General features: G+C 45.9%; 2 protein-coding genes across 2 annotated transcripts in view; one reads left to right on the top strand and one right to left on the bottom strand.

The window, feature by feature from the left end:
- Window positions 1–2857: 2857 nt before the first annotated feature.
- Window positions 2858–24754, bottom strand: radil2a (Ras association and DIL domains 2a). The gene is made up of 16 exons (XM_069716060.1): window positions 24096–24754; window positions 22828–23160; window positions 22419–22654; window positions 20514–20842; window positions 17556–18251; window positions 17394–17431; window positions 16276–16445; window positions 16070–16182; window positions 12619–12838; window positions 11857–12029; window positions 9168–9312; window positions 7996–8177; window positions 7525–7903; window positions 4740–4864; window positions 4484–4623; window positions 2858–4393 (listed from the first exon to the last, which is right to left on the bottom strand). Exons 1-16 carry the CDS (start codon window positions 24221–24223, stop codon window positions 4303–4305), a joined length of 3498 nt encoding a protein of 1165 aa, XP_069572161.1. The 5' UTR covers window positions 24224–24754; the 3' UTR covers window positions 2858–4302.
- Window positions 24264–26106, top strand: part of sstr3 (somatostatin receptor 3) — a 56763-nt gene continuing 54920 nt past the window's right edge. Inside the window, exon 1 of the mRNA XM_069716078.1 lies at window positions 24264–24269. The gene's annotated coding sequence lies outside the window, so the exon portion shown is untranslated. The remainder of the gene's footprint in view (window positions 24270–26106) is intronic.

Genomic DNA, 26106 nt, shown 5'->3' on the forward strand with positions numbered 1-26106 from the left:
GAAAGAAAAAAAGTTTCAGTCTTATCAGTTAAATTGTTTGTCTAAGAAAATGTTCAAAAAGCATAAATAATATTAATATAAAAACGTATTTGACTTTATAGTAGCAGATTTTAAATATATTTAGGAGCACTTTTTTGTATTTCCAGTTCTTAACGGCCACTTGTTAACGAGTTTTGTTTACAATAGTAGGTTTTTTTGTTTTTGTTTATTTTCTGTCTTCTTGTTTTGAACAACATCTGCTGCCAGTAAATCAAACTACTCCCCATCGGATCGTCCAGGTCTCCGACTCTCCCCGTGAACCTTTTGTCTCCAGACAGGATTTCCTGTCCGTGTCTGAGGGGCCCGGCTGGATCTCAAGACACCCCCCCCCCTCCCTCTAGCTGCAGGACCCGGCCCGGGTGGCATTGGATCCGTCCTGGGACACTGACGGGAGTTTTTCACTCGTCTCCGTGGCTTCGTTTCCTGCCTTCATTGTTGGAGACGAGCAGGAAGGACGTCACGGCTCTTCTTTCCTTTTTGTCTCTCCGCCATCGAAACATTGAAACGTGGAACAGGATTCATCGCCGAAGCCGCTCTGGAAAATCAGCCGCGAGAGGATGAACAAATAATCCACGTCTTTTTCTTTTTTTTTACTACATTAAAAATTAAAAATGGAAATGAAGACTTAAATAAGGAAAAAAAAAAAAAAAAAAGATTAACAGTTGTTGACTTAAGATTTCTAACGGATCCAAGAGGTCTGACTGAGACGGTTCCTGTTGCGCACCAGGGGGCGCTGTAACGCGCGCGAGTAAAGTCAAGTCGCCGAGCTCTTTCAGATAAAAGCTCAAAGTCAGTTTAACGATAAAACTCAACGAGTGAAATTAGATCAAAGCACAGACGTGTTGTTGTGGATGTTTTCGTCTTTAGTTTGAAAGCTCCGGTTCGCCAACTTTGTTTAAAAAAAAACAACAACACGTAATCAGCGCTGAGAATTTGTTCTGGATAAACCTTTCCTACGATAACTCCTGTTGTTCAACGGAAAGGTTTCTGACATGACAGTTTTGTCGAGACGTTTTATTTTTTTCTTCTTCCAGATAATTTCGAAGGAAAGCGGAAATATGTGAGTCAGCAGCAAATACCTCAGTGTGGCAGCGCTGAAGTATTTATGGTGGGTTCGGTGGACCCCCCCACCACCACCACCCTCCCACCCCGCAGATAAGACCAGCTGCTCTGGGAAACAAAACAATGGTACCTTTTGTCTGTCGGACTTCAGAGTGAACTGTACTTTTGTCGTGAAGGACTTCAGCTTCAGACCTGCAGAACCATGTTGTCTTTGACCACGTAGGAAAATTTGATTAGGAATTTTCACTGTTGTATACTTCAGCTAATATTTCTTATAAAGCTAATATAGTTAGACTTGTTAACAAAAAAAAGTGGTTTCCAGTTTTAAAAACATGCGAACGAACCCGGTTTCAGGACTTTTAAGGATTTTAATGACCTGAATGCTTCTTCTAAAAAGCCACAAAATGCCTCTTGAGGTTTTTTTTTTTTTTTTTTTTTTAGAGTGACAGCTGCTTTAAACATCACGTAAAAATATAACGAAGCCAGACTGACATCAGTGCTGACAAACCTGCGTGTGTGAGGTCGACCGGGCCGAGTTATTCCAGACCTACTGCGTCCACGCGACCAAAATTACAGCCTCGACAGCTCCGCAAACAAACGCAGCTCGGAGACGCCGTCGACAGGTGGAGCCGCTGCGATTGTTTTTCTTTTGAGGAGGAATGACATTTGAGTTTTAATGGCCGACGATGAAGAAAAGAAACAAACTGTCCGTCTTCGTGCCGATCGGACAAAATCCAACAATCCAGCCACATTGTTTTATTCCCAGCAGTTGGAGAGGTTTGTTTACTCGGAGGTACAGACGTCAACAATAACTCCGGTTCACTCCGGACTCTTGATCCCGAAGCAGCGCCGTGACTTCAAGCCGTCCAGGAGACTTCCAGGTCGGTTCTGCCGGAGTTCTCGGTCTGCTTGATTGACAGGCCTCCGGTGCAGTCGGGTTACGGCTATCGGTGGGCGGGACGCAATATCATCAGATCTGCCGCTCCCCCTCCCCCCGCCCCTCCTCAGCTTGTCCAAATATGGTCACTTCCTGCTCCGAACTAGCAAAGATGGCGACGGAGAAAATCCGAAGTCGTTGCTTCGTACCGTCCGTTCACGAACCGACGGGAGAACAACGGTCCTGCTGGCTTGCGTGTACGTGGTTACCACGGCAACCCATGCAGATATGTTGGTGACGTTCGGACACACAGAATCCGATCTGCTCAGCTGTAAGCAACAGTCTGTCCTCAAGATCGGATCTGAGGAACAAATCGGAGTTTTTTTTTTTTTTTTTGCAGTCTGAACAAAGACCACAACATAATTAATAACACATGAAGTCATTTTTATGCTTTCAATAATTCACGTTTCTCCACAAAGTTGAACTCTGAGCTGCAGTTTCAGCCTGAACGTCGTGAACAACGAGGACCAGCTGAAGCTCTTATTAATGTCAGAGAGCTGCAGGGAGCTTCACACTCAGCAACTTTAATCACACACCCAGAGGTGTGAGTCCAGTCGGTGTGCAAACTTTACACCGACATGAAGTTGTTGTTTTTTTTTAACCCGGGGCCTCAGGCGGGGGGGTGGGGGGGGAGTGGGCGGGGCCACAGGGCCTGAACTGTGCCATGCCGGAGTCAGTGGAAAAGTGCCGGGCTAGTGGAAACCACAGAGCGGCTATAAACAGCGGCCGCTAAAGCGTGCCATGCGGCCGACACACCCAGCATCACCACCCCCCCCCCCCCCGCTCCACCAGGCAGGAGGACGAGATCCACATCCAGTCTTTCAAAGTCCAAATAATATTTATTCCATCGGTTCCAAAAAAAATACGGTGCAATATAAATATTACAAAACAGAATAGTGAGAGAGTTTGAACACTGTTTTTACAACGGAGGGTGAAAAATACCGTGACAAATATCTACAGGTGTTTTTCCATAAATCAGCGCCGAGATGTTTTTAATGATTCGTGAAACCTGCCGAACACGTCAGAGGCAGCAGAGGAACATCACGACAAAGTGTCTCTTCTTATTTTCATATGTACACTGGAGTATATTCCAACCAGAAACTCCTTTAAACTGTGTTGCTTTCCCTGTTAAGCTGCAACAATCAGCTGATTTGTTAGGAGAAATAAAAATGTATTATTTTGTGTCATTTTTAAGCCAAAATGTTCAACTACTTCATCTTAAATATGAGAATTTGGGGATTTTATTTTCATCTCACATGAAAGTAAACTGAATATTCTTTGGTTGTAGACGGTTGTTGAGACAAACGGGACATTTAACGACGCTGCTTTGTGCTCCAAAGAAATCCGAAGGAATGTTTTCTGCTGTTTCATAAAACAATGAATCAAGAAAACTGATACTGAAAATAACCGTCAAGTGCAGCCCGCAGCCGGGACTGTTCACGGTAGCGCTTGGCTTTACCGTGGGAACCACAAACAGCGCGACTCGTTTAAAAGCGGGAATTTTGTGGTTAAACCCGACATTTACTTCGAGGTCGCAGCATTTGTATGACAAAAAAAACCAGAAACTAAAATACAGTCGTCCCACAATGAAAAACAACCGAGAAAATCCTCACATTGTCTTTGGTTTGGCAATTTTCTTTTTAAAAAGAAACCTTAATATTACAGAATATCTCGATGTCGTCCCGAAGATAAAGTTACTTTTGAACTTTTAAATAACTCTAACAGACTAATAACTAACTGGGTAAAATGGGATCTTTTTCTGCAGTGTAAAATATACAAGTTCACAGTTGTTGTTGTTTTTTTTGTTTTAATATGAACATAATTTAAAAATGATTTCCAGTTGAATCCAGACGCGGCTCGACGAAGCTCTTCGGACAGAAAAACGAAGCGCTCAGACGTTTCAAATGAGACGTTTAACAACTCGGGAGTCACCGCAGACGCCTGGTTGTTTGCGTTTAACGGGTGCGGAGCAAAGTTTGTTTATAGGCCAGACAGAAAGCTGAGACAGCAAAACAAAAAAAGAAAAACTTCCACCCTGCGTCTGCCAGAAAAACGCCCAACAATCTGCGTTCGGCCGGCGTGACTTCACGGCGGCTTCGGGCTGATCGTCTTCCACACTGAGCCTGAAGTATGAAGCAGGAAGTGTGCGTTTCCTCTTTGTCCGTCCTGTGAGGATAAAATACTGACTTGGGATGCTGCAGGAAGGATGAACCTCGCGTCCTTCAGGATGAACCTCGCGTCCTTCAGGATGAACCTCGCGTCCTTCAGGATTTGGCTTTAGCCGAAGCTTTGGAGTCGATGGTGGCGACCAGCAGCTTCAGAGAGTCTCCCAGCGATCGGATCAGCTCTCTGCCTCTGAAACGGAAAAACACGAGAGAGCGAGCGGTGAGATCGGACCCGCGCGCGATGTTAAATACGCCGACTGAGCGCGACGCGTGCACCCACGTGGTGTAGTCCATCCCGACCAGGCTGATGCCGTTCACCGCCAGGATGCGATCGCCCGTTTTCAGTTTCTGGCACCGAGCGGCCGGAGAGTCGGGAACCACCGACTTCACGTAGATGCCGCTTAATCTCAGCGCCGTCTTCTGAGCGAAGACACACGAAAAAACACAGGAGGAAAGAAAACAAAAAGAAAAACGTGATTAATCGAGAGATGCGAAGGGTCCGTCGGTGTTACGGGAGGAGGAAGAGGTCGTCGTACCGTCCCGTCTACGAGCGCCAGCCCGAGGCCGTGAGGCCCACGGCGGAGCTCCACCGTGAACACTTCCTCTCGCTCTTCTTCTGCTTCCACGTTTCCCGTCTTCTTCTTCTCGGCGTTTCCGCCGGCTGAACGAACACAGAGAGAGAAACACGGCGGATCAACGAGGTGTGAAGACAGACTGTGGATCTGCGAGAGTTTGATTACAAATTACAATCACAACATGGAAGTGAAAAAAAAAAAGATCTGAAACAATTTGATTTCAGAATTGAATCAAAATTAGATTGAAGTTGAAAAACATTTTCTCACAGATTCTTTTAGTTTGAATACGTTGTTTTATTTCAGTTTTACGTTTGTTTGTTTTTCATTTACATTTTTTTTTTTTACAAATTTACAAAACTTTTGGCCCCGATCTGCCTCCGTAGGTACCAAACAGTACCAAAAAAAAAAAAAAAAAAAAAAAAAAACCTGTTCCCACCCCTGCAGCCCACCACCCACCACCCCCCAACACACACACACACCCTTTTTCCCAACATGCAGCCTGTCTGCCCCCCACGCAGGACCTGCCCCGAACAATGCCGCGGGCCGATTAAGATTCCACGCACCAACCCAACTGTAAATTCCCATGATGGATCGGCCGCTGCTCTTTTCTCTCCTGACATCACCACCTCTCTGTGACTCCCTCTGGCCAGATTAAAGGATTATACCAAACTTTGAAAATAACATCAGCCGCGAGCCGAAAACCCGCAGAGGTGCTGGACGCGCATGGAGGGTCGAGGCGGAAGGTCCCGACAGGACGTAAAAAAAAAAAAAAACAATGAATCAGTTAATAGTTCGAGCAGTAAATCTTTATATTTGAGAAGCTGAAAACGTCAATCAAATAATCAACGGTTCATCAAAATAGCTGCAGATTATTTTCCCTTTGATTAATTAAGAAGTAAATTGTGCAGATTCAACTTTGTGATGTGCTTCCAGTGAGGACGGAGAAACGTGCCAGATGGCTTCGGTTTCAGCGTAATCCTCAAAGCGTTTAAGCAAATTACTCTTGATAAAAAGCATCGAGAGAAAACAACAGAGTGACAAACAACCAATGAGAGTAAAGACATCCGATTAAGAGCAACAAAATCCTGCAGCTTAAAGTGCTTCAGTCAAAGCGCACAATCACAGCGGGGGGGGGGGGGGTCCTGTTAGCGAGCGCATTAGCGCAGGTTGAACCGCAAGAGCACGCGTTCAGCTCTGTGGACCGAAAACGCTCGTTAGACACCGACTGAGCTTTGAAGTTTAAAAACCAAATAAGGAATCAGCCTAAAAATGTGAATGAATATGGAGCCATAACGACCTGTGGAAAACATACTGACTTTGTTTTGAATTGGAGTCTATTGGAGCCAGAGGTTTGGTTGCCTAGCGACCCCTCAGTGGTATTACACCTTAGATACATATCTTCATTTTTTTCTGATCCCAAAATATACAGTCTGGGTGTACGTTGATTTTATTTAAAAAAAAAAAATTAGTTCCATTTATTGCCTATCTGCTAACACCGAGGGGGGCGGGGCTTAGGACCAGAGGAGCCGTCACGTCTTGTATCTTCGTGTAGTCTGCGGGTCTCGGACGTCGAGCCACGGCCAATTAGAAACACACATCCAGATGCTCAGACACCCCCCCCCCCAAAAAAGTTTTAAAAATAGATAATTACACGGTTTTAGTTTCCTTACACAGAAAGTGTGCCACTTTCAAATGTGATTTTTGAAGGGGGTTTGATTTTTTTTCTCGGTGACTCCCTCCCTCCCCTCTCTCTCTCCCTCCCTCCCTCCCTCGCAGATGACCTCATGACTGGAGGCGTCCAGAAACAATAAGGAGGTGGGAGAGGAAGCCCTCTTTTCCTCCGCACAGTGAACGCCCCCTCGCTCAGCCTTTCCACTTGAAATTCCTGACCTGCGGAGTCGGTCCGAGATGAAGGGAGGGCGCTCCACCTCTTTCATGTCGTGTGTGTGTGTGTGTGTGTGTGTGTGTGTGTGTGTGTGTGTGTGTGTGTGTGGGGGGGGGGGGGGGGGGGGGGGGCGGCTGATGTGGACCCGGAACCGCTGGGGACAAATATGCAGCGAGGTCAAGTCGCTAAATACCTCCCTTTGATAGATTTAAGTCCGTCGGCGGAGGAGGTGAAACGAGGGTTTGAGTTGCCGGTGACTTCATTCCAGACGTGTGTCGCTGGAATCAAAACAGATTCCTCAACGGGCCGTTTCAAAAGCTGTTTTTTGTTGTTGTTGTTGTTGTTTTCCTCCTTTGTTTCCTGGTTTCCGAGCACATTCTCGCTCAACGTTATCACCTGCCGTCGTCAGGTTTCAACTTTAACGTATTTCAGCTGTCGGTTGCGGCTTTAAGAGGAAAACATTTTTAAAATGTCTAACTTTTTAAATCTAGAGGAAACATTGAAATATTTATCATTATTGATTAATGTGGCGATTATTCATTCAGTTAAATCTACTATTGTTTTTTTGGGGGGGGCTATAAAGTAGTGAAACCGTCTCTTATCACTTCCCAGAAAGTTCTTTGTCAGACCAACAGAACAAAACCCAAAAGTATTCAGTTTACTAATATTGAGATTGTGTGATTGATCAGTTACTCAATCAGTCGATTCATTGACTGTTTCCATTTATGTTTTACATAATATGCAAGAGAGGTGTAATTAACAACATATATATATACATATATATACATACATGTATATATATAGATACATACGTATATATATACTGTGCAGATGTTCTGTCCGGTTCTGGCCTTCAGTTACCTTTCTTCAGCTGGCGGGCGCCCTCCTGCAGATCCGCCTCCAGCTCGGACAGCTCCATCCCTTGAGGCGTGTTGGGCGGCGTCAGCAGGCAGGACGGGTCCAGCGCCAGGCTCTTGTGGTAGCCCATGTCGGCCTGTCCCGGCAGGGCGTTCTGCAGCTCCAGGCTCTTCAGCTTCTGCGTCAGGACCGCCTCGCAGCTGCTCAGGTCACCGTGACCCCCCCGGGCCTGATCCGGCTCCGCAGAGGAGGCACGGTCCGGGTCGGACTCGGCCGGGTCGGACTCGGCCGGGTCGGAGACCGCCTGGCGGGCGGGATCCCGGACGAGGCCGACGGAGGCCGAGGTCGCAGACTGGCCGTCTGCGGGCGTCCCGCTGAGAGCCTTCAGTTTTGGGGGGGCAGGACGGCGTTAATCAACGACAGATGTGAGAGACATCAAAGCTCCTCGTTTCCTCGGGTCAGAGAGCTCGTTACCTGTTCGTCCGCGTCGGGTTCGGCCGGCGTTTCGCCGCGGGGCAGCCGGCCCACGAACTCCTGCAGACGGACGAGCTGCTCGAACAGAGACGGCTCCACGGTGGGTTTGTCCAGCTCCAGGTGGAAGGTGCTGCTGGGCAGGATGAGCGGCGGGTGGTCGTCGAAGCTCTCCAGGATGTCGGCTGCGGAGGGGAGGAAGAGGATGAAGAGTGGGAGGGGAGGCGTAAAATAAAGTAAAGTAAAGCTGCTGTATTCGGGTCAGCGCCTCGTTAAGAGCAGTAAATAAAGTCCAGGACTGGTGCTGATGGAGACTTTTTAAAAAGACCTCATGCAAAACAAAATAATACAGAAAGAATAATATTATTGTATAATATTGAGGAACCTTTTCACAATAATGCATTTTTTTATTTCACAAAATTCATTCATGTTTGTATTGATTTTAAAAAGTATTTCTAATTTATTGGTGACAGCCTTCAAATCATTTCTAACAGGAAATGTAACAAACATGAACTTTCTCATTTAACTGCACGACTTGATGACAAACAACAGAGGATATAACGAGTATGATAATAAAACAGGATCCGGCGGCGCAGAGTTCTAGTTTCAGCATGTTTTTTTTCATAAAGTTATTCAACTCGTTGCGTTTCTCTGTTATTCATCATGAAGTCTTGTGTTCAAGTCAAGTTTGAACATGTGAGCTGTTGTTCTGATTCCTGCCCAACGAATCGGGTCGCCGCGGTTTACCGAACGCGAGGTCACCGAGCGGAGACGACAGATCGGTCGTTTTACAAACGTTTAAATAGACTTTGTGGATTTAAAAAACAAAAACAAAAAAACAAACAGCCTGTGACTTTACTTTCATGACAACAAAATGAATCCAGATACGTTAAAAGATTTATTTTCTAACCGAACGGATGATGTGAGACAGAATCGTCTTGAACAGTTATTTCTATAATCAATTATGATTAATCAACTAATTATAAAAAAAAAGCATCACAACTAACCAGAACTCAAACTGACGTCTTTAACATTGCTTGATATTAAATCTAAAATCATATGTGGCAAAAAAAAAAAAAAAAAAAAAAAAAAGAGAGAAAAAGCAAATTCTCTCATTTTGCAATTTTTGTTTTGTTTTACTGGATCAATTAAACGTTTCCGTCTGCGTCGCTCACCCGTCCTGAAGACGTCCTCTTCGTCCTCCGTCGGCGGTGTCCATCCCGCCTGGCAGGCCTTGACGGAGCTGTACTCCCGAAGCATGTGGTGAAGCTGGGCCGGCTTCAGAGCGGCGAACTCCGTCCGGAGAGACGCCCACGACGCCTGGACCCGCAGAACAACAACAACACGCACAACAGAGACAAAGCAGAACGCTGAGAAACATGAACTTCAAAAAAAAATGCAGGATTGTAAAAAGCCCTTTGACGGACGGTTTGGATCGAAAGCCACGAAAAGCTCTTTGGAGTCATTGTGAGAACGACGGGGAGGCAGAAAACAACACTTTTCCCATCATGCTTGTTTTCTAAACAGCTTCTGCTGCTCTCTCATTCACAGGCAAAGTATTTCAAACCAATTATATGATGATGTTTAAACAGTTTGTCTGCCCACGGGGCCAGATGTGGCAGCACAAAGCCTCATGGGAAAAAAAAAAAAAAAGCAAAAAAGGCCTGGGTGATTACAGTCCCGCTGCAGCTTTTTAAACACAAGGTGAGCGTTTGGATTTCATTTCATGAACACGTGCTGTTGGTGAGAAGTGATCGATCTAATCCTCTCAGGTTGTGCTGTGAAAATCCTCCAGGTGAACTATGATTGTCATCGCTATGCTATTGATGCTAATGCTAATATCAATGCTAATATTTGATCCTTTTGATGGGAAAACAGGTGAGTCGCCCGGCGGCGTGCCGTTCACGTGAAAACACTGCAAACATTACGCAGCTCGTTCGGACCGTTTCCAGTTGAATTGGTGGACGTGAGCGGTTTTTCCCAGGCGTGCCCGCGACAGGAACCGGAAGCTAAATGTCGCCGCCCTCCTCTGAAGGACGCGGACGAACACGCCGAGCTCAACGCCGCGTGAAGTTTTACATTCTGCTGACGAACGACAGAAACGCTAAAAAAAAAAAAAAAAAAAAAAAAAACGGCCACCGTTTTGTTATGTCTGAGATTCGGCAGCAGCTATACTCTCCTAAAATAACTCCCCAGATGTTGTGTCGCTGGCAAAACAAGCGACGCCACATCCCTCTCTGTGTGTAATTTACGGCCGCGCCAGAGCGAAGCCACTTCGCTTCTTAAAAAGCCCAGAACTCCAGATGGAAAAATCTAAACTCTGTGGAGGGTGTGTGCTGTTTTGTAGCAGCCACAACGTGACCTCATGTCGGGGTGTGTGTGTGTGTGTGTGTGTGTGTGTGTGTGTGTGTGTGTGTGTGTGTGTGTGTGTGTGTGTGTGTGTTGCATTAAAACCGGCAAACCATCCAATCCCTCGACACAGACGAGACAAGAGCCCCTCGGCAGCTTTGGCAGGTTGCCGCGACGACCAGTCACTGGGACCGAACAACAGGTGCCAACCTCAGTGTAAAAACTACACCTCATATTTGACACACGTTTATTATAAAATAAGTTGTGTTGTCAAACTCCAAACAGCTAAATTATAAAAAAAAAAAAAAAAAAAAAAAACTTTCTTCTTAATCAATAACTCCAATAAAAAGCTAAACAATTAACTCTATTATTAATATACAATAACCGTAAACAGCAAGCTGCACGCTCGTGCACTTCAAGAGGGGAGAGCGGAACCGAAGGTTATTTTTCTGTAGCTACAAGTTACAGAAGTCCCCTGAATGCCTCACGTGCAGACTATTTTTTTGGGCGATCCCATCGTTGGGAAACAGAAGACGAACTCCAAATCTAGGACTTGTGCTGGACCACGAGAGAAACATTTTTGTGAACAAAGGCTTTTATTTTGAAAGGGAAGTTGCTGCTTCGGGACGATTAAAAGGCCAAATGTGGATCCCTCACTCATTCAGTGACAAGATATACAGACACCCTAACACGCCCACTCCTCCCAAATGAATCTGCCTATCTGTCCTGAAGCAACGTCCCCTTTCATTTAGCAGTAATCCATCACTGTCACTATGTTGGAGTCGCACTGCAGATAAAAACACGAAGACATGTGGTTATGTATTTACACACATGGGGACTTCACCGCGCCATAAAAACCTGGCAATCAGGAAAAGGTTTGTAGTTTCGTGGGTCCGGGGGGACCTTTTCTGCATAAGCCCTTGTGTGCTTGCTCATGAGTCATAAGTGTGTAATTGTGTTTGCTGGTTTTACTTTTAATGAGTCAAACAGATTGAGAGCTCAGCTTCCTCCTGCGCTACGAAGTGTAAACAAGATTTGAATGGGTAACTAAGAGAGCGCTGTGCTTAAAGACGGATTAGGTGTTAAGTCGACGAGCTTCTGCAGCAACAGCGAAGGCTGAGCACAAAGTAGAAGAAAACGCGCCGGGAAACCAGCTGCTCTCTTATATACAGACTCGTTCGAGTGATGCGGGAGGTTAATCTCGAACATCGAGGGTATGAAATTCAAGATGTCTCCACTCAAGCGCTTAAATAAACAAGATCGGAGGCGAAAGGACGCTCAGGCCCACATGACTTGAAGTAAACGGCACGGTGATGTCATGATTTTTTTTTACAGTGTTTACTTTTGTTCCCGGGAGCTACTTCCTCCATCTAATGTCAATCATTGTGAGTGGAGCTTGTTTGTTCTCAGGGGTGCTATAACCATAAAGCAATAACGATAAGCACAGACGACATTGTTCTCACCCTTCACGGCATTGTTAGTTAACGGTTAAGGAGAAGACGGACGTCCACCGACCTGCAGCAGCGTTTCTTTGGGCGTGGCCAGCAGATTGACGGCGGCGGAGAGCTTCTGGAAGAACTCTGCGGCCAGGTCGCCCAGACCGATGCTTTGGATCCAGTCCATCAGCAGGTCCAGGTTGGCCCGGATCTGGACGCCCCGCGACCACTGGAAGAACCCGGCGACGGATCCTGAGCGACATGTCGGTGTCAAGTTAAGAGAAAGTGTCCGGCGAGATAATCGATGGGCAACTTGAGGCTCGACACAATTATCGAGGGGAAGTTGACTCGTGGAGCGCATTTCATTCGGTGTAAAGACAAAGTAGGAATAAATATAAAAAGACATTGCTAATGCTTTCGATATAAAATGACAGAATTTATAGATTAAGAATATAGAAATGTAGTTTATTAGCTAATGCACACCAAAACTATAGGGAATAGGTTTAAAATAAAGAGCGTGAATAGATAATCCTGCACACGCTTAATTACTGCATTATCCTCACTAAAGCAGTTTAGCTCGTTAGCATGCTAACATTTACTAAACACAAAGTGCAACTGAGGCTGACGGGAATCTGATTCGTTTTGGGGGATTATGAATCTGTGACAAATTTATAACAGCAATCAACAAATTGTTGTGAAGATATTTCAACTTAAAAAAACAACAACAACAACTTAAGATTGCGGAGCGAGATGAAAAGACACCGATGGCGTCGTTATATATTCGTCCTCCGGGAACTAACGAATGTCTCCGCGGTATTTCGCGGCGAAGCGGAGGTCTCACCTCTCTCCATGAGGGCGTTGAACAGCGACGCGTTGATGAAGAAGAACAGGTAGGCGCAGAGCTGCATCGAGATGTCCGGGTGCACCTGGAAGGCCGTGAGGAGCTTCAGCACCTCCTTCAGGACCTCCAGGATCCCGCCGAGCCCGTCGGGCACTCGCAGCTGACCGCTCTCCGAGAACGGGTTCCCGTCCAGCAGGCCGGGCAGCGCCGAGTACATACTCTGTGGAGAGAGAGAGAGAGAGAGAGAGAAAATGGCTTTACTTGATTTTAATGATCGTGCAGTCAGAAGCCCGTGTGTTTCTGCTGCGCACAGAACATAATGACATAATGAGAGGAAAAGGCTTTCGGAGAGCGCACAGGAAACTTGGAGGAAAAAGCCTGAGTGCCGCGACACAAAGGACGTCTGTGGGGGAGCGGGTAACGCCGTCCGATGACTACAACTGCAGCTCAGATGCTAAAAAACTGTAAATAAGGAGTTTCGAAGTGTCTAATTTGAGTTCACGTTACGTCTGTGTAGCTGCAAAGTTTGACTGTTTGCCGTCATCTGCGCTGCCTTCAGGTCACGTTGAAGTTATTGTAATTACCGTTTCTGACTTGGGAACATTGAATATGAAGATCTCACTACACCCGGGAGATTTTTCAGAGAGCTCGGAAACCGCGTACAGAAGCTCGATTCTCTCTTTCAGGCTGATCGAATTCCGATTTTTTTATAATTATGGGAATCTTCCCCCATTTCAGTTGATGCCGTTTATTCCACGTGCCGTGAACATCCAGCTCTCTGTGACCCTTCGTGCGACCGTTAAAAGTGAAGATTGTGACGTTTCAGCCCGAATATACAGTAAACGGTACAGAATCATCCTGCGAGCTGTTTCACCGCCGGCCCACCTCGCTGCCGGCTCTTATCGCGACTCCTCAGTATGACACAGCTCTGCCATTGTTTCACAGGGCATGACATCAACCGCCGGGTCTCGCGCGCACACACACACACACACACACACACACACACACACACACACACACACACACACACACACACACACACACACCGGTGACTAAGATAATGACCTCAGACAAACTGAAAGAGGCCAAAAAGGTCGCAATAACCTCCCCCCCCCCCGCATGCCTGAGACAACAGGTCAGCTGAGAGTGTACAGTGAAATCTGCAGGTGATGATCTGTTGCCATGGAGACGGCAGAGGATTTTTGTTTGTTTTTAAAATACGCACCCGAGATCTTATCGTTTCACTAACACCCACAAATCTAGTTATAAATATAGTCTGAGGTTGAATAAAAAAATAAAAAAAAGAAGAAGCGAATATGCATGGACACGTCCAGTCATACTTCACAGGAAATGAACAGAAAGACTGCCTCCTCCTCCCTTCCTCTTTGAGTGTTTCTCTGATGACAGTTCGCTCTTCCTCTGCAGGAAACAGACTGCGGCCCCGAGCCGCTAATCCTCCCATTCTCTCCAGCAGAAAAAGATAGTCACCAACGTCGGATGATTAAAGGAGAAATCCCAGTTAGTGTCGTGACACAAAAAAAAAAGCCTCAGAAGTGACAAAGAACTCCTTCAGGATTTACCAGATTGAATAACATGCAGGGTATTGTTTGTTTTTTTTAGTTTTTTGAGCACGGACAGTTTTGTAGCACAAAAAAAAAAAAAAAACATTCGCTGGAAATATGCCTGAGTACACAAACCCAGAGCGCAGGCTGTTCCTGCTTCCTTCCCCTCCTTCCTCAAACAGTCGGCGTGCAGGGTGGCGGCGTTTCCACAGCCTCTCCTGTTTAAATACCGCCGACATCCCAGACGTCGTTTCACTTGAATCCGGTTAAAAATCATTCCGTAATCCACAAAGTTTAACTGCTGAACAACAAAGTGTCTTCACACTTCACTGAAAATCCACTTTTTGGAGTGTTTTTGTTCATCCGAGGCTTTGAGTTTCACACTTCCTCCAAACTGAGTTATAAACTCTTTGACTGATATTTAATAGACGGAGAACATCTCCTCATTTCGATTTTCCAGTGTCAAATTCTGCACATGCTCAATGACAATTCTTCAAAATGAAGGCGGACGGGCCTTTAAATGTCCACGCTGCACGCAGCATAAACCAGACAGCTTTAATGAGCGACTTCAAACGTGGGAGGAGTCACATAAATTCAGCATGTTGGACTGTAAAACAGCAGACTTGACTGTTGGTCATCCGTATGTGCCAGAACCAACCCAGACAGACACACACACACACACACACACACACACACACACACACACACACACACACACACACACACACACACGGGTACTGAGATGCATTTTCAGACTGTCTCTCCAAGCGTGTCCAGATTAAAGACCTTATAAGGCCTTAGAGTAGAATAAATTACATCTCTGCTGCTGTATTATGTGGTGTTCCTCAAGGCTCCACCTGCGGCCCATTTTTATTTCCATTACTTATGGTTGCGCTGGGGTTTGTTGTTTAAAAAAAAAACACAAACACGATGAACAAGCAAAATCTAGAGTCTGCTGGAAATGTTGGATTTTTCTCACGCTAAAAAAGACTTGTTTGTTTTTTTTTAACCGTTCGGTTTCACCAAGATGTTTTAGATCGGTCTGTGTCAGTGGTCTCCGACCTGTTTTCTCCAAGAGCTATTTTGATAAAAAAAAAAAAAAAAAAAAAAAAAAAGTAACATTTATTCACGTAGCTGAGCTCCACCCAAACCAGCTGAATGAGCTTTATTTTTTTTATGTGAACAACAACAAATTGATACTCAACACATATTTAACCAGTAGCTGCTGGTCTATACTGTTAAGACCCGTCTGATATTTACTTTTAGATGAGCATAATTCATTTAAAAATGACTTTGACTTAGCTGACAGTTTTATTTGGCAGTAATAACTATTGCAGTCATACACAAAAAGTCCTGCAATGAATCCTCCTTCCTGAAGGTTATAATGTTCACATTTTTATGGAAGCCTTGACTCAACTCTAATATTGTTATTTCGGAGGCTGCATAAAGATCCATTTTAATGCCAAGGTCCGGCTAATTTATCTAAATGACACTAAAGTTGTTATACTATATAAACCAGTTGTTTTGAAAAAGAGCAAATGTCCTGTAACTCTAAAGAAGGCCTTCAGATTTTTCTCACCAAATGGAGAGTTGTGTTTTGTTGTTAAAGAAACCACGGTAACCTTAAGAGATGAGATTGTGTGTGTTTATATTCCAGTCAGTGGAAAAGATATGCCACCTCTGTCTCAGGCTCTTTCCTGAACCGAGAGTTTGTTTCCATTCTGCGATCGTGTTTTCTGCCTCAATGAAAACAGAATATGGTGTTTACACAGCGCTGCTTTGACGTGTGACTGATTTTTTCAGGTCATGCGGGGAAGTGAAACGCGCTGATGTCACCGGTCAGGAGCGGGGCCGCTGCTCGTATTAATGCGAAGGGGGCGGGGCCTCACCTTCGTTAGATAGTAGACGGACTGCTGGAAGGTGAACATGATGACTTCCTCCAGGACCGTCATGGCTTCCTCACAGGCTATCCGAGTGGACGACATCTCAGAGTCCAGCAGACCTGCGATGAAGCACACAAAGACGTCTCGGTCACGCACGCACACACACACGCTGCAGATCCAGCAGCTGTGAGCTTCACGGATATATGAACCACCTTCGTCCTCCCTGTCCTGCCTCCAGGGCAGCAGCTGAGGGACTTCGTGCTGGATGAAGTGCAGCAGCTCGATGGAGTTGGCCATCCACAGCACCAGCGGCTGCAGACCCGGGATCAGCTCGGCCATGCTCAGCAGCTGGAGGTGTTCGGGCGCCTCGTCACCGGAGCTCCTGATGTGACAAAAAATAAATAAAATACCATGACGAGGTGATTAGAAACGGGTCTGAAAAACAAACCCCCGAATGACTAAATATGAGAAATCTTTGTTATAACAAGTGTTCAAAGAAGTTTGAACACATGACCCATTTCTACAGAAAAAAAAAAACATGTTTTTTTCTCTGGCTGATTAGTCGATTAATCAATTTTTTTAGAACAATGATCTGCGATTATTGTGATAATAGTTTTTAGATCCTGATATTTTCATATTTCAGCATCTCAAACAGAAATATTTGTCGTTTTTGGACTTTTTGTTAAACATAACGAGATATTCGAGGAGATTTTTTTTCCCCCCATTATCATGTTTTACTGCCGACGTGCTGATTGTTGTGACAACAGACAGTTACCTCAGTAATCTGTGGTAATTTCTTTTATATAAAATACACCTTTGAGTGAACTCTTTTTTAATTCAACTTCCTGTTTTATTTCATCAAATCAGCAAAATGTTATTTTCCCACCAGGATTTTTGCTTTTTCCGTTCTCAAGTCAAAGTCATCGCACTCCTGCTTGCTAAAAACCAAGCGGCTGACTAATGCTGACATCACCCATTGGTTTATCAACTGCTGTTCTGAAGGTTTTTTTGGCCATCGCTATCTTGTTTTTTTGGAGCCCGAAGTGAGCGTGTTTGGATGAACTGAGGAGGAGCGGGCGATGGATTTGACTCAATCTGATTCGCAACCAAATCATGATTGGAAATCATTTGTTTTTGTAAGCTTTGTGATCAGCCGTGTCTCGTTTCTGGAGAAGAGAGAGTGTGAAATTCTCTGGATTTAAGAAAGCTGATTGTTTTCTGTCTGTTTAATGTTTTTTCAGACGGTGAGACTGCAGGTTTCAGGTTTCATCCGTCATCACAGGCAAGCAGCTGCTCATCGTCACATATTTCTGGGACTTTGTCTACTCACGTTTCTGGCTGGATCGCAGCGAGTTCCTTCGTCTTCTCCTGAGAGGCAGAACAGATAAATAAGATATCTGTGTCATCAGTAAACACTCGATTACTTCACAGTCCCACTGTGTGGGGGGGGGGGGACGTAGCGCCGCAGTTACCGGGAGAGTTTCATCCTTACCCACATGACGAGCTGGATCTGACCGGCGATCCGGAGCAGCAGCTGCCTGAAGCGCGTCAGCTCGAAGGCGGAGGCCGAGTGCCGGATGCAGAGGCTCAGCAGGAACGCCGGCGTCAGCTTGTGTTCGTCCCCGCCGGGGTCCACCGTGTGCAGGATCTCCTGCAGGACCCGCTCCTCCTGCTCCGGCTCGTAGCTCAGCGAGGCCTCGACGCCCTCCAGGTCTCTCCAGCGAGGAGGCGACGGCCTCCCCCGGAGCGTCTCCATGGCGATGGAGGAGCCGCACGACGAGCAGGGGGACGACGTCGCCTTGGAGTCCGAGCTGGGGCAGAGGCGGGTCATCCAGGGGGGGGCGTGCGGCGACGCGCCGGTCGGATCCTTAAACATGAACAAGTAGTGTTTTCCCAAGCCGACCAGATCTCCCGGGTTCAGCTCCACCTCGTCTTTGAGGAGGAAACCGTTCCGTGTGACGGGAGCGCCGTGGAGCGGCTTCAGCATGGTCAGCGTCTTTCTGCGCTCCCCCCCCGCGGAGGTCTGGTGGCTGGAGTCCAGGCGTCGGACGCAGCAGTGCTGCGGCAGCACATCGGGGGCGAAGAGGAGGATGTCCACCTTCAGCCGCTCCTCGTCCTCGCCGTTGCAATGCTCCCTGCAGCAGCCGAAGATGGTGGTGGTCCCGCTCATCAGGTAGATCACGAAATCCTGGAAAAAATAAAGGACGTATTTATTAACTGTCTTGTAAAATTATCATCCATAAACCTACCATTTATTTTCAAGGTAAATCCATTCATCTTTTGGTGTCAAACAGGTGAAAATGTCCTGTTTTTAGTTTCAGAAATATCCATTTTATTATCACGTGAAATATAGAAAAAGCAGCGAAATTTAAAACAAAGCTGGAACTAAGAAATATTTAATCATTTGGCTGATAAAAAGCTAAAAAAAAAAATAATAAAAAAAAGACATCAAAATCTACCTTAATTCCCCTGAGAACTTTGTTAAATCCATTAATTCTTGTGTGTATAAAAGGTCAGAAATGGGTGAAAATATTTTTGTAAAGTGTAAATCCAGCAATAAACTGTTTGTTATCACACGAAATGTAGAAAAGCATCAAATTCTTACAACAAAGCTGAAACTAAGAAACGACTGATGAAAAGCTGAAAAAAAAATTCCGTTCCAAATTTCCCATAATTCCCCTCAAATGTCTTTTACGAGGTGAAAAAAGTCGACTAATTCCCACCAGCGTCGCCAGAAGCCGTGAGAACCTCCGATCGACTTAATCTCTTCGTTTTAATTCCGTATTTTTGACGCGAACGCTGTTTCCGAAACGGCAGCGGGCGCGCAGGACGGGATTCACTTCCTTGTGTAACATTTTGGAAACGCACCAAGCGGTGTGCGTGTGAGCTGCGGCGGGATAAAACCGGCGGTGAAGAAAAAAGACAAGGCACAACCTGCCCTGGCAGCGGGCGGCGAGACAGGAATGGAAAGGGCTTACTGAGCGAGACGTCGGTGATGTCCGTGACCTCGGGGTCGCCGCATTAAGACTCTTAGTGGGCGGCGATGATAGCGTATCATCGTCTCCTTTCGTACAAAAAAAGGTCGTTGGGGACGTCTCGTGGCGCTTCGATGAAAGCTGAAGCTCAAATCGCCGCAGAGCTGTAAAGATTAGTTCATTAATTGATTTAAAGACGGATGTGTTTTGATATTACACTTATATTGTTTTTCTATACGATAGAAACTGCTTTCCAACTGGGGAACTTTGCCATTCAGTCAATAATGAAAAAACGAAACAAAAAAAAAAGCACAGCAGCCCCACACCAAAACAAACATCATCTTTCAGTTCCTGTTTCATGATACAGGACAGACCCGCCTCTCCCTTCTGGGTCAACCGATTGTCAGGAGTAAGATTAGGAGCTCGCCTGGTGCTACCAGCATCCTGCACAGTCAGCAATCTCCGGTGGCAGGGGGGCGGTAAAAAACATTGAGAAAGAGCTTCCTGTTCCTGGGATTGGTGCTGAAGCCACAGGCGTTGCCCTCTCCGGTTCACAGTGTAAAACGAGTGCAGGGTGACATCGTGGAAAGAAGTTTAAAACAACCCGACCGAGGACGCTGGTATGTTGATTACAGCGCAGCAGTTGTTTCTAATGTTTATGTATTTGGGCGGGGGCGGAGGGGGGGGTTGCTTCTGTGGAGTTTATCCTTCTCCATAGCGTGTCTTTAATCGGGGGTTATCTCCTCGCCCCCCGGGCAGGTAGCCATGGCGACCACGTCCGATCCTTTCATTGGCACCTGACGACAGACAGGCTGGTGTGGAGGCCCGGATGGCCTCACCTGGTCCGAACACACCTCGCAGGCGTTTGCTCCTCCTCCTTCTCCTCCTCTGACCGTGGGATTTTCTCCTTCTTAACGTTAAGACGTTCAATCCAACACATCTCATGTTGTTGTTTCCACCTTGATGCGGTTTATAAGCCCGCGTCGGCCTCGGCCCGTTGACGCGCTGCCAGCCGGCGCTCAAGGACGCCGTGAGCTCTGAATGGGGAGTTCTCCCGTCTTAAAGGCAAATATTTCCCAGATAAATTTGAAAAACAAACAAAATGTTCATTTAAAACATTCACAGCGGGTCACGCTATAACGGAAAAGGAAAAGATAAAGTGCTTTTTAAGAATCAAATGTTCAAAAGTATTGATGAAATTTAAGGCGACGTGACGATCGTTGAGTCGAATCGTCAGTCGGAGGAACCTCAATTTATCAAACAAGAAAATCAAATAAAAATAAGGCAGAAAATGTAGAAAATCTCCGTTATGATCCCCGAGAATGTCTTCTTTTGTCCCAAACGTACAGATATTCCATCGGTGGTTATTTAAACTCAAGACCTCTCAACAATATTTAGTTAACAAGCAAATTCGAAATTATGTTGGAATAATTCAGCTTTGATTTGATCCATTTTTTGGGTTTTGAGTAACTCACCTGTCTGTGGCTGTAGCCCTGCAGCAGGAGGAAGTAGGGGAAGTCGAAGGGCGGGTGGATGGAGTACTGGGTGGCGTTGTCGTCGCTGCTCTCCGTCTCCTCCTTCTCCATGCCGAGCCGCAGCACCTCCTTGTCGGCCTCGGCCTCGGGGTCCTCCCGCAGGGCGCTCTGCCGGGCCCGGCCGGCCTCTCTGCCCATGGCCGACAGGTCCATCTCGCTCAGGCTCCTCCAGAAGCCGAGGCTGTCGGCGTCCTCGCCGCTGCCGTCCACGAACAGGGACGTCACCCTGGAGCGGCTCTTCTGCAGCTTACGGGCCTGAGCGTTGATGCCTGGACGGACGAGGAGACGGCGAGTTACCCAGTGCGTTATTTACATCATGAATAAATGACCTGTTAAAGTTAAAGTTGGACCCGGATGACCGTTTTAGGGTTTTTGTTTTTGATTGATGCCGATTGGCTACGAGATCCTGTGACATGCACGTAATTCACAGTAAAAGGCAGAGATTGTTTGTATTGTCTGACCGATGACTCAAAATCCCCAAAATGAAAAAAAAAAATTAAAGAATGTTTTGTGTTTTTTATTTGTGAACCGCTGCTCTTATCAGCTGTGGAAGTGGGTGTTTTCCACATTGTTCAGCACCGCCGTGACAGACTCGGCCCGGTGCCTAACACGCCAATTAGAGGTAGAGGGCAGCCCCTCCCCCCTCCACTCCAGTCAGTCAGTCAGTCAGTTAGAGGAGGAGGAGGAGGAGGAGGAGGAGGAGGGTGAATCTTGCACTGCAGAGCCACGAGAAACCGATGAAGGGCTTCACCAACAGACGCCTCTGAATTGTGATATTTCCGATGCTGATTATGTGCCGGCTCCTGATACTGACGGTGGGAAACGCTCGATTTCTGACAGCTGGTTGATATCTGAACAGTTCGTATGAAGTAAAAAAAAAAAAAAAAAGAAGCTGCCCAGCTCTGTTTCACGGTAACAAAAGCAAACTGTAATAAGTACCAAAACTTAAGTGTAAAAATTACTCTGGTTTTTTTGTGCTGTATTTTACGGTTGTGTGTCTGCGTCTTCGCTGGTTGGGCGGAAACAGCTCAGAGTTTCCAGTAAAATGACGAATTCTTCTTGTTTTAAGCTTAAAACAACACATAAAAGTATAAAAGTTTAAATTCACGCGTGCAGGCGGGATGACTTTGTTACCTTCGGTCGGTTTTCAGTCTTCATATTTACCAAAAAGAGAGAATACGTGTTTTTGGTCCAACTATTCCTTTAAAATCCAGGCTGGTTAAAACTATGAAGACGCCACAGCAACAATTTAAAAAAAAAAAAAGTATATTTATATGGGACCGAGCTCTGATTAAAAAAAAAACAGAAAAAAAAAAAAAGGCCAGCATCAACAGTAGCGGCGGAGTAGCGGAGATGAGGACCACAACAAACTCGGTGCCAAAGTCAATGTGGGGGGAGGAGGTGGGGATGGGGGGAGGGCGGGGGGGCAGCAGAGGAGGAAGTGAGCTCTGGTAGAAAGAACAGAGCGGGCGAGAGAGGCCACGTTACGGACCCGGTGGGAGGAGCCGCCTTGATGCTCCGTCGGGGGGAACCTGATGGACCCTTGAAATAAAACAAAGATAAGAGCCGGGCCGCCGTGACCTCCTCTATCTCCTCACTGCAAAAGCTTTTGTTTCCTCCTGACCTCTCTCACATGCCTCCCGTCACCCTCCTCCCCTCCGCCCTCCTTGTTCTAGCTGGTGATAAGCCGGACAATGAAGGTTGTTAGCCAGCAATAAGAGACAAGAATAAAGGCTCCCCATGTGGAGACTCAGCGGCTGATTACCCAGGCGGGAGGACGTCGGGGTCACCGGGTGCCTTCACGTCACCGGAAAGGAAAAAAAAAGAAAAGGTGTTGAGCCGTACCTGCCGTGACCGTGTCTCTGTCCTTCAAGCTCTGCGCTTCGACGCTGGCCCGCAGCTGGATTTCGAACCGCCTGGAGAAGCCCTCCTTGGGCTTCCAGAGCGACTGCAGCATGAGGGGCCGCTCGCCGTCGCCCACCACCCTGAAGCACTCCCTCTTCCACTGGGTGTCGCCGCCCGTCTGGCCGATCACGTCGCACAGCACGTAGTCGCCGGCGTCTTCTTTTTCCAGGCAGTACCTGAAACGACGAAAAAAGGAAAGGAGTTCAGAGAGGAGGATCGTGGGAGTTGGGGGTTGTCACTTTTTTTTTTATTACGGAAATGGTCTCCCTCACGGTTTTGAGAGAGCTCAAGTGACGTCATCAGAAAATATTCATTCCTCAGAAGAAATCTCATCACGGAAACCTCTCACCTCTCTAACGCCTCCTTCACCAGCTCCTTGGCGTTGGACTGAGTGGTGGCCAGCACGCTCTTGTAGTTGGTCCCCTGACAGATGTCGCTGCCGAAGATCTTCAGGATGCCGGGGACGGACATCTGGCTGGACAGCTCCGCCGGGTCGTCCGAGTCTCCGGCCAGGGTGCCGCCGTCCGCCGCTTGGCCGCCGCGCCGCCCGCCCTCCCGCAGGTTGGGGCTGTGGTTGAAGACGGTCGAGAGTCGGTTGTTGTGCCGGCGGATTTTGCTCTTGGCCGGCTGCCGGACGCCGGCGCTCTCCGTGGAGCGGACGGTGCTGTCCGAGTTGCTGGACCTGAGACGGGACAGAGCGGTGAGCGTTTCAGCCGCGATACACGTGGCCTCTGTGGCACGAAATATAGTCGGGTGTCTCACAGCGGACGCCGATTTAGGGCTGTGACAAACATTTCCATGATTATTTTATCAATTCATTTTTGTTTTGCCTGTAAAACATGTGAAAAACTGTAAGAAATAAAAATAAAATAATCGGTTAAACCAGTGAAAAGAAACAGGACAAGACTTCAACGTAAGACAGTTCTGCCATCTGAGAAACACGACTCATCGATTCTCAAAATCATTGCAAATTAAGTTTGTCGGTTCACTTCTGGATTAATTGACTCATCATTCAAATTGGGGAGAAATTAAAGGGATCATTTCAACTCAGATCAACAGAAAGCATCACAACCAACGACAAATAACAGATTTAAGTTTATTCAAATAACTTTTTTTCCCTCCTCCAATTTACTAATCAAAATATAAATTTAAAATATTAATGAGGGACAGACAACTGTTTTCCCGCCAAGTGGTGAAATTGGTTTTTTTTTCTCCACCACATGACATTTAAGTTAAAAAAAAATGAAATGTGAAAACTGCAGCAAAACTAATAGTCAGAACAGTAATGATCCAAACTTCTTTCCATAAAATGAAGAATAAAGTCATCCATATTCAAACACTTCAGTTAAAAACACATTCTGATATCGTCTAAGCAGGATAAAAAAAAAATATATACATATATAATTTAGTAAAACAAATATAACATAATTATAAAGCAAAATAATCCAAATTACATCTAAATATGAGCAGTTATACTTGTTGTTTAACACTATATATATATATATAACATTAAAAAAAAACTAAAATATCCTTTAATATCTGCTTACAACAACACAACAGGGAGTTTATTGAATGTTTATAGACTGAAAAAGAGATTAAAGCAAAGTGAAGTCTTACTTGACCGATCCATTGCTGGGTTTCCTCCCCAGCTTGGCCAGGCGCTTCTTGGGGGAGCGGAGGAGTAAACCCACCGGGAAGTTCAGGGCTTGTTTATTGACGTGGGTGCTTCTCTCCTCCGAAATCATTGTTGTTTTCAGTTTTTACACAAACAACAACAACAACAACAACAACAAAACTACCGAGACGAACCGGAGCGTAGCATCCTTAGCAGCTAAGCCGGCTAACGGTTGGAGATGAGACGGGTTTTTTTTCGGGATGAGAGACGGTCCACTTGGTCCAAAAGAAAAAAAACAAAAATCCTTAAAAAAAAGTTGGGAAATGTGTTAAAAATATTCCAACAGGGACTCCCGCATCCATGAGATAAAATGTTGGGGACCGTTATTGGAAACGTTAGCTTGGTTAAGACAAGTTTAACGTTTCTTCACAAAGTTCAAAGGAAAACGGTTTCAAACCGTTTTTTTAAAAAAAATTAAATAAAAAAAAAATAAAAAAAAGTCAAATTTCTTCCAGATTAAAATCCAAACTGAGAAAAAGGAAGAAAAAAGAGACACTTTCACTCGCCGTTTGTCCGTTTCTGAGAGGAGGAGGAGGAGGAGGAGGCGGCTGGAGTGAAGTTACGAGCCGCTCCATGCTGAACCCCGTCGGCTCCGTCCGGGAGCGCAGAGTCGGACTGAATGAAGCCAACCGGCCGCTGGACCTGAGACCGAGCGGTGGCGGGCTGACGTCACCCCGGCGTCACGCGCATGGCCAAGCGAGGAGGCGGGGCAAACACACACACACACACACAGAACACGATTGGTACTTCTATTTTTGTGAGGACTTTCCTGAACAGAGAGCAGTCCCCTAATTAATTCTTTAACTTCAATCGTAGCAACTAATTCCCTCAACACAAACCTGATTCTAAACTGGACCCCCAGATCCACGTCTGGACCCTCAAACAAAGACTTTTGAAGCCGCGAGGACGGAGTAAACGTCCTCTTATTTACAGACGTGTCCTCACTACGATGGTCAAAAACTCAAATTGGAGCGATTTACAAGTTCACGCGCAAACACACAAATTGGTCTTTCTGTAGATGTGAGGACCATCAGCCAGCTCTTTTGGAATTGTGAGGACTAACCAAGATGTCCTCACAATTCAGTCATGTCCTCATTGTGATGGTCAAAAACTGTATTTGGTCCTCACAAAGCAAGACTGACAGTTACTCACATGCACACAAATATTCGTCTTTCTGTGAATGTGAAGGCCACGAAAAAACAAATATGTAACATGAAATAATTAATCTTTCTAAAGAAGATATAATCTCTGAGTTCCTTGCAGTTTATTTAATCTGTATTTAAAAAAAACCCAACTTGCTTCGAAAACCGTGAACAACCAACAGTCGCTGACCTGAAGATTGCCCTGCAGCTAAGGTTTTATTTTTCTGCATCACAAGCGCCATCCAGTGGTGGGAAAGTGTCACAGCTGCAACTGAATCTGCATTAACAGGAAAACTTAAGTAAGTACTAAAGTAACCTACGTAGATCTGACCGAATACAGGTTACAAATATTTACATCTGTAAAAAGCTTTTGCATTATCAACCTTCAGAAGACTTACGTTTATTCTGACATTTTACCATTAAATACTGCATGTTCGCTCCAGAACATTCTTCCAACAGCTGTCGTCACTACTTATGTTGCAGATTGTATTCGGCTGTAAAGATTTCCCCATGAAACAGAAAGTATATTTATTGCTAAACTGCACTTATTTGATCATTAATCAGCGAAACTTGTTTTTTTTACGTTGCAATAGAGAGGTTGAGGACCTAAAGGGTTTCAGTTTACCGCTTTCACTTCACATTAACCACCACTTCTTCACAAACTCAGCTCTGCCGCCTGCCTCTTGCACACTCATATATGAGTCTATTCATCTTGTGGTATTGAGTAACATGACAAGCGGCGGATGTGAGCGGCATCCACCTGCAGCCTCTGTGCACAGAGAGCGGTTTAAACATTCAGGTCAGACGTGTA

The sequence above is a fragment of the Brachyistius frenatus genome, unplaced genomic scaffold (genome assembly GCF_029030835.1).
Source record: "Brachyistius frenatus isolate BFR_SWC_R1_liver_20210118 unplaced genomic scaffold, ASM2903083v1 Contig_151, whole genome shotgun sequence".
Taxonomy (NCBI): Eukaryota; Metazoa; Chordata; class Actinopteri; family Embiotocidae; genus Brachyistius; species Brachyistius frenatus.

Coding starts and splice junctions, on each gene's coding strand:
- radil2a (XM_069716060.1), bottom strand. CDS start 24,223: ATGATTTCGGAGGAGAGAAGCACCCACGTCAATAAACAAGCCCTGAAC. Junction 18,252..20,513: donor AGGGCTACAGCCACAGACAG/GTGAGTTACTCA, acceptor TATTTTTTCCAG/GATTTCGTGATCTACCTGAT. Junction 4,624..4,739: donor TGGCGCTCGTAGACGGGACG/GTACGACGACCT, acceptor GTCTTCGCTCAG/AAGACGGCGCTGAGATTAAG.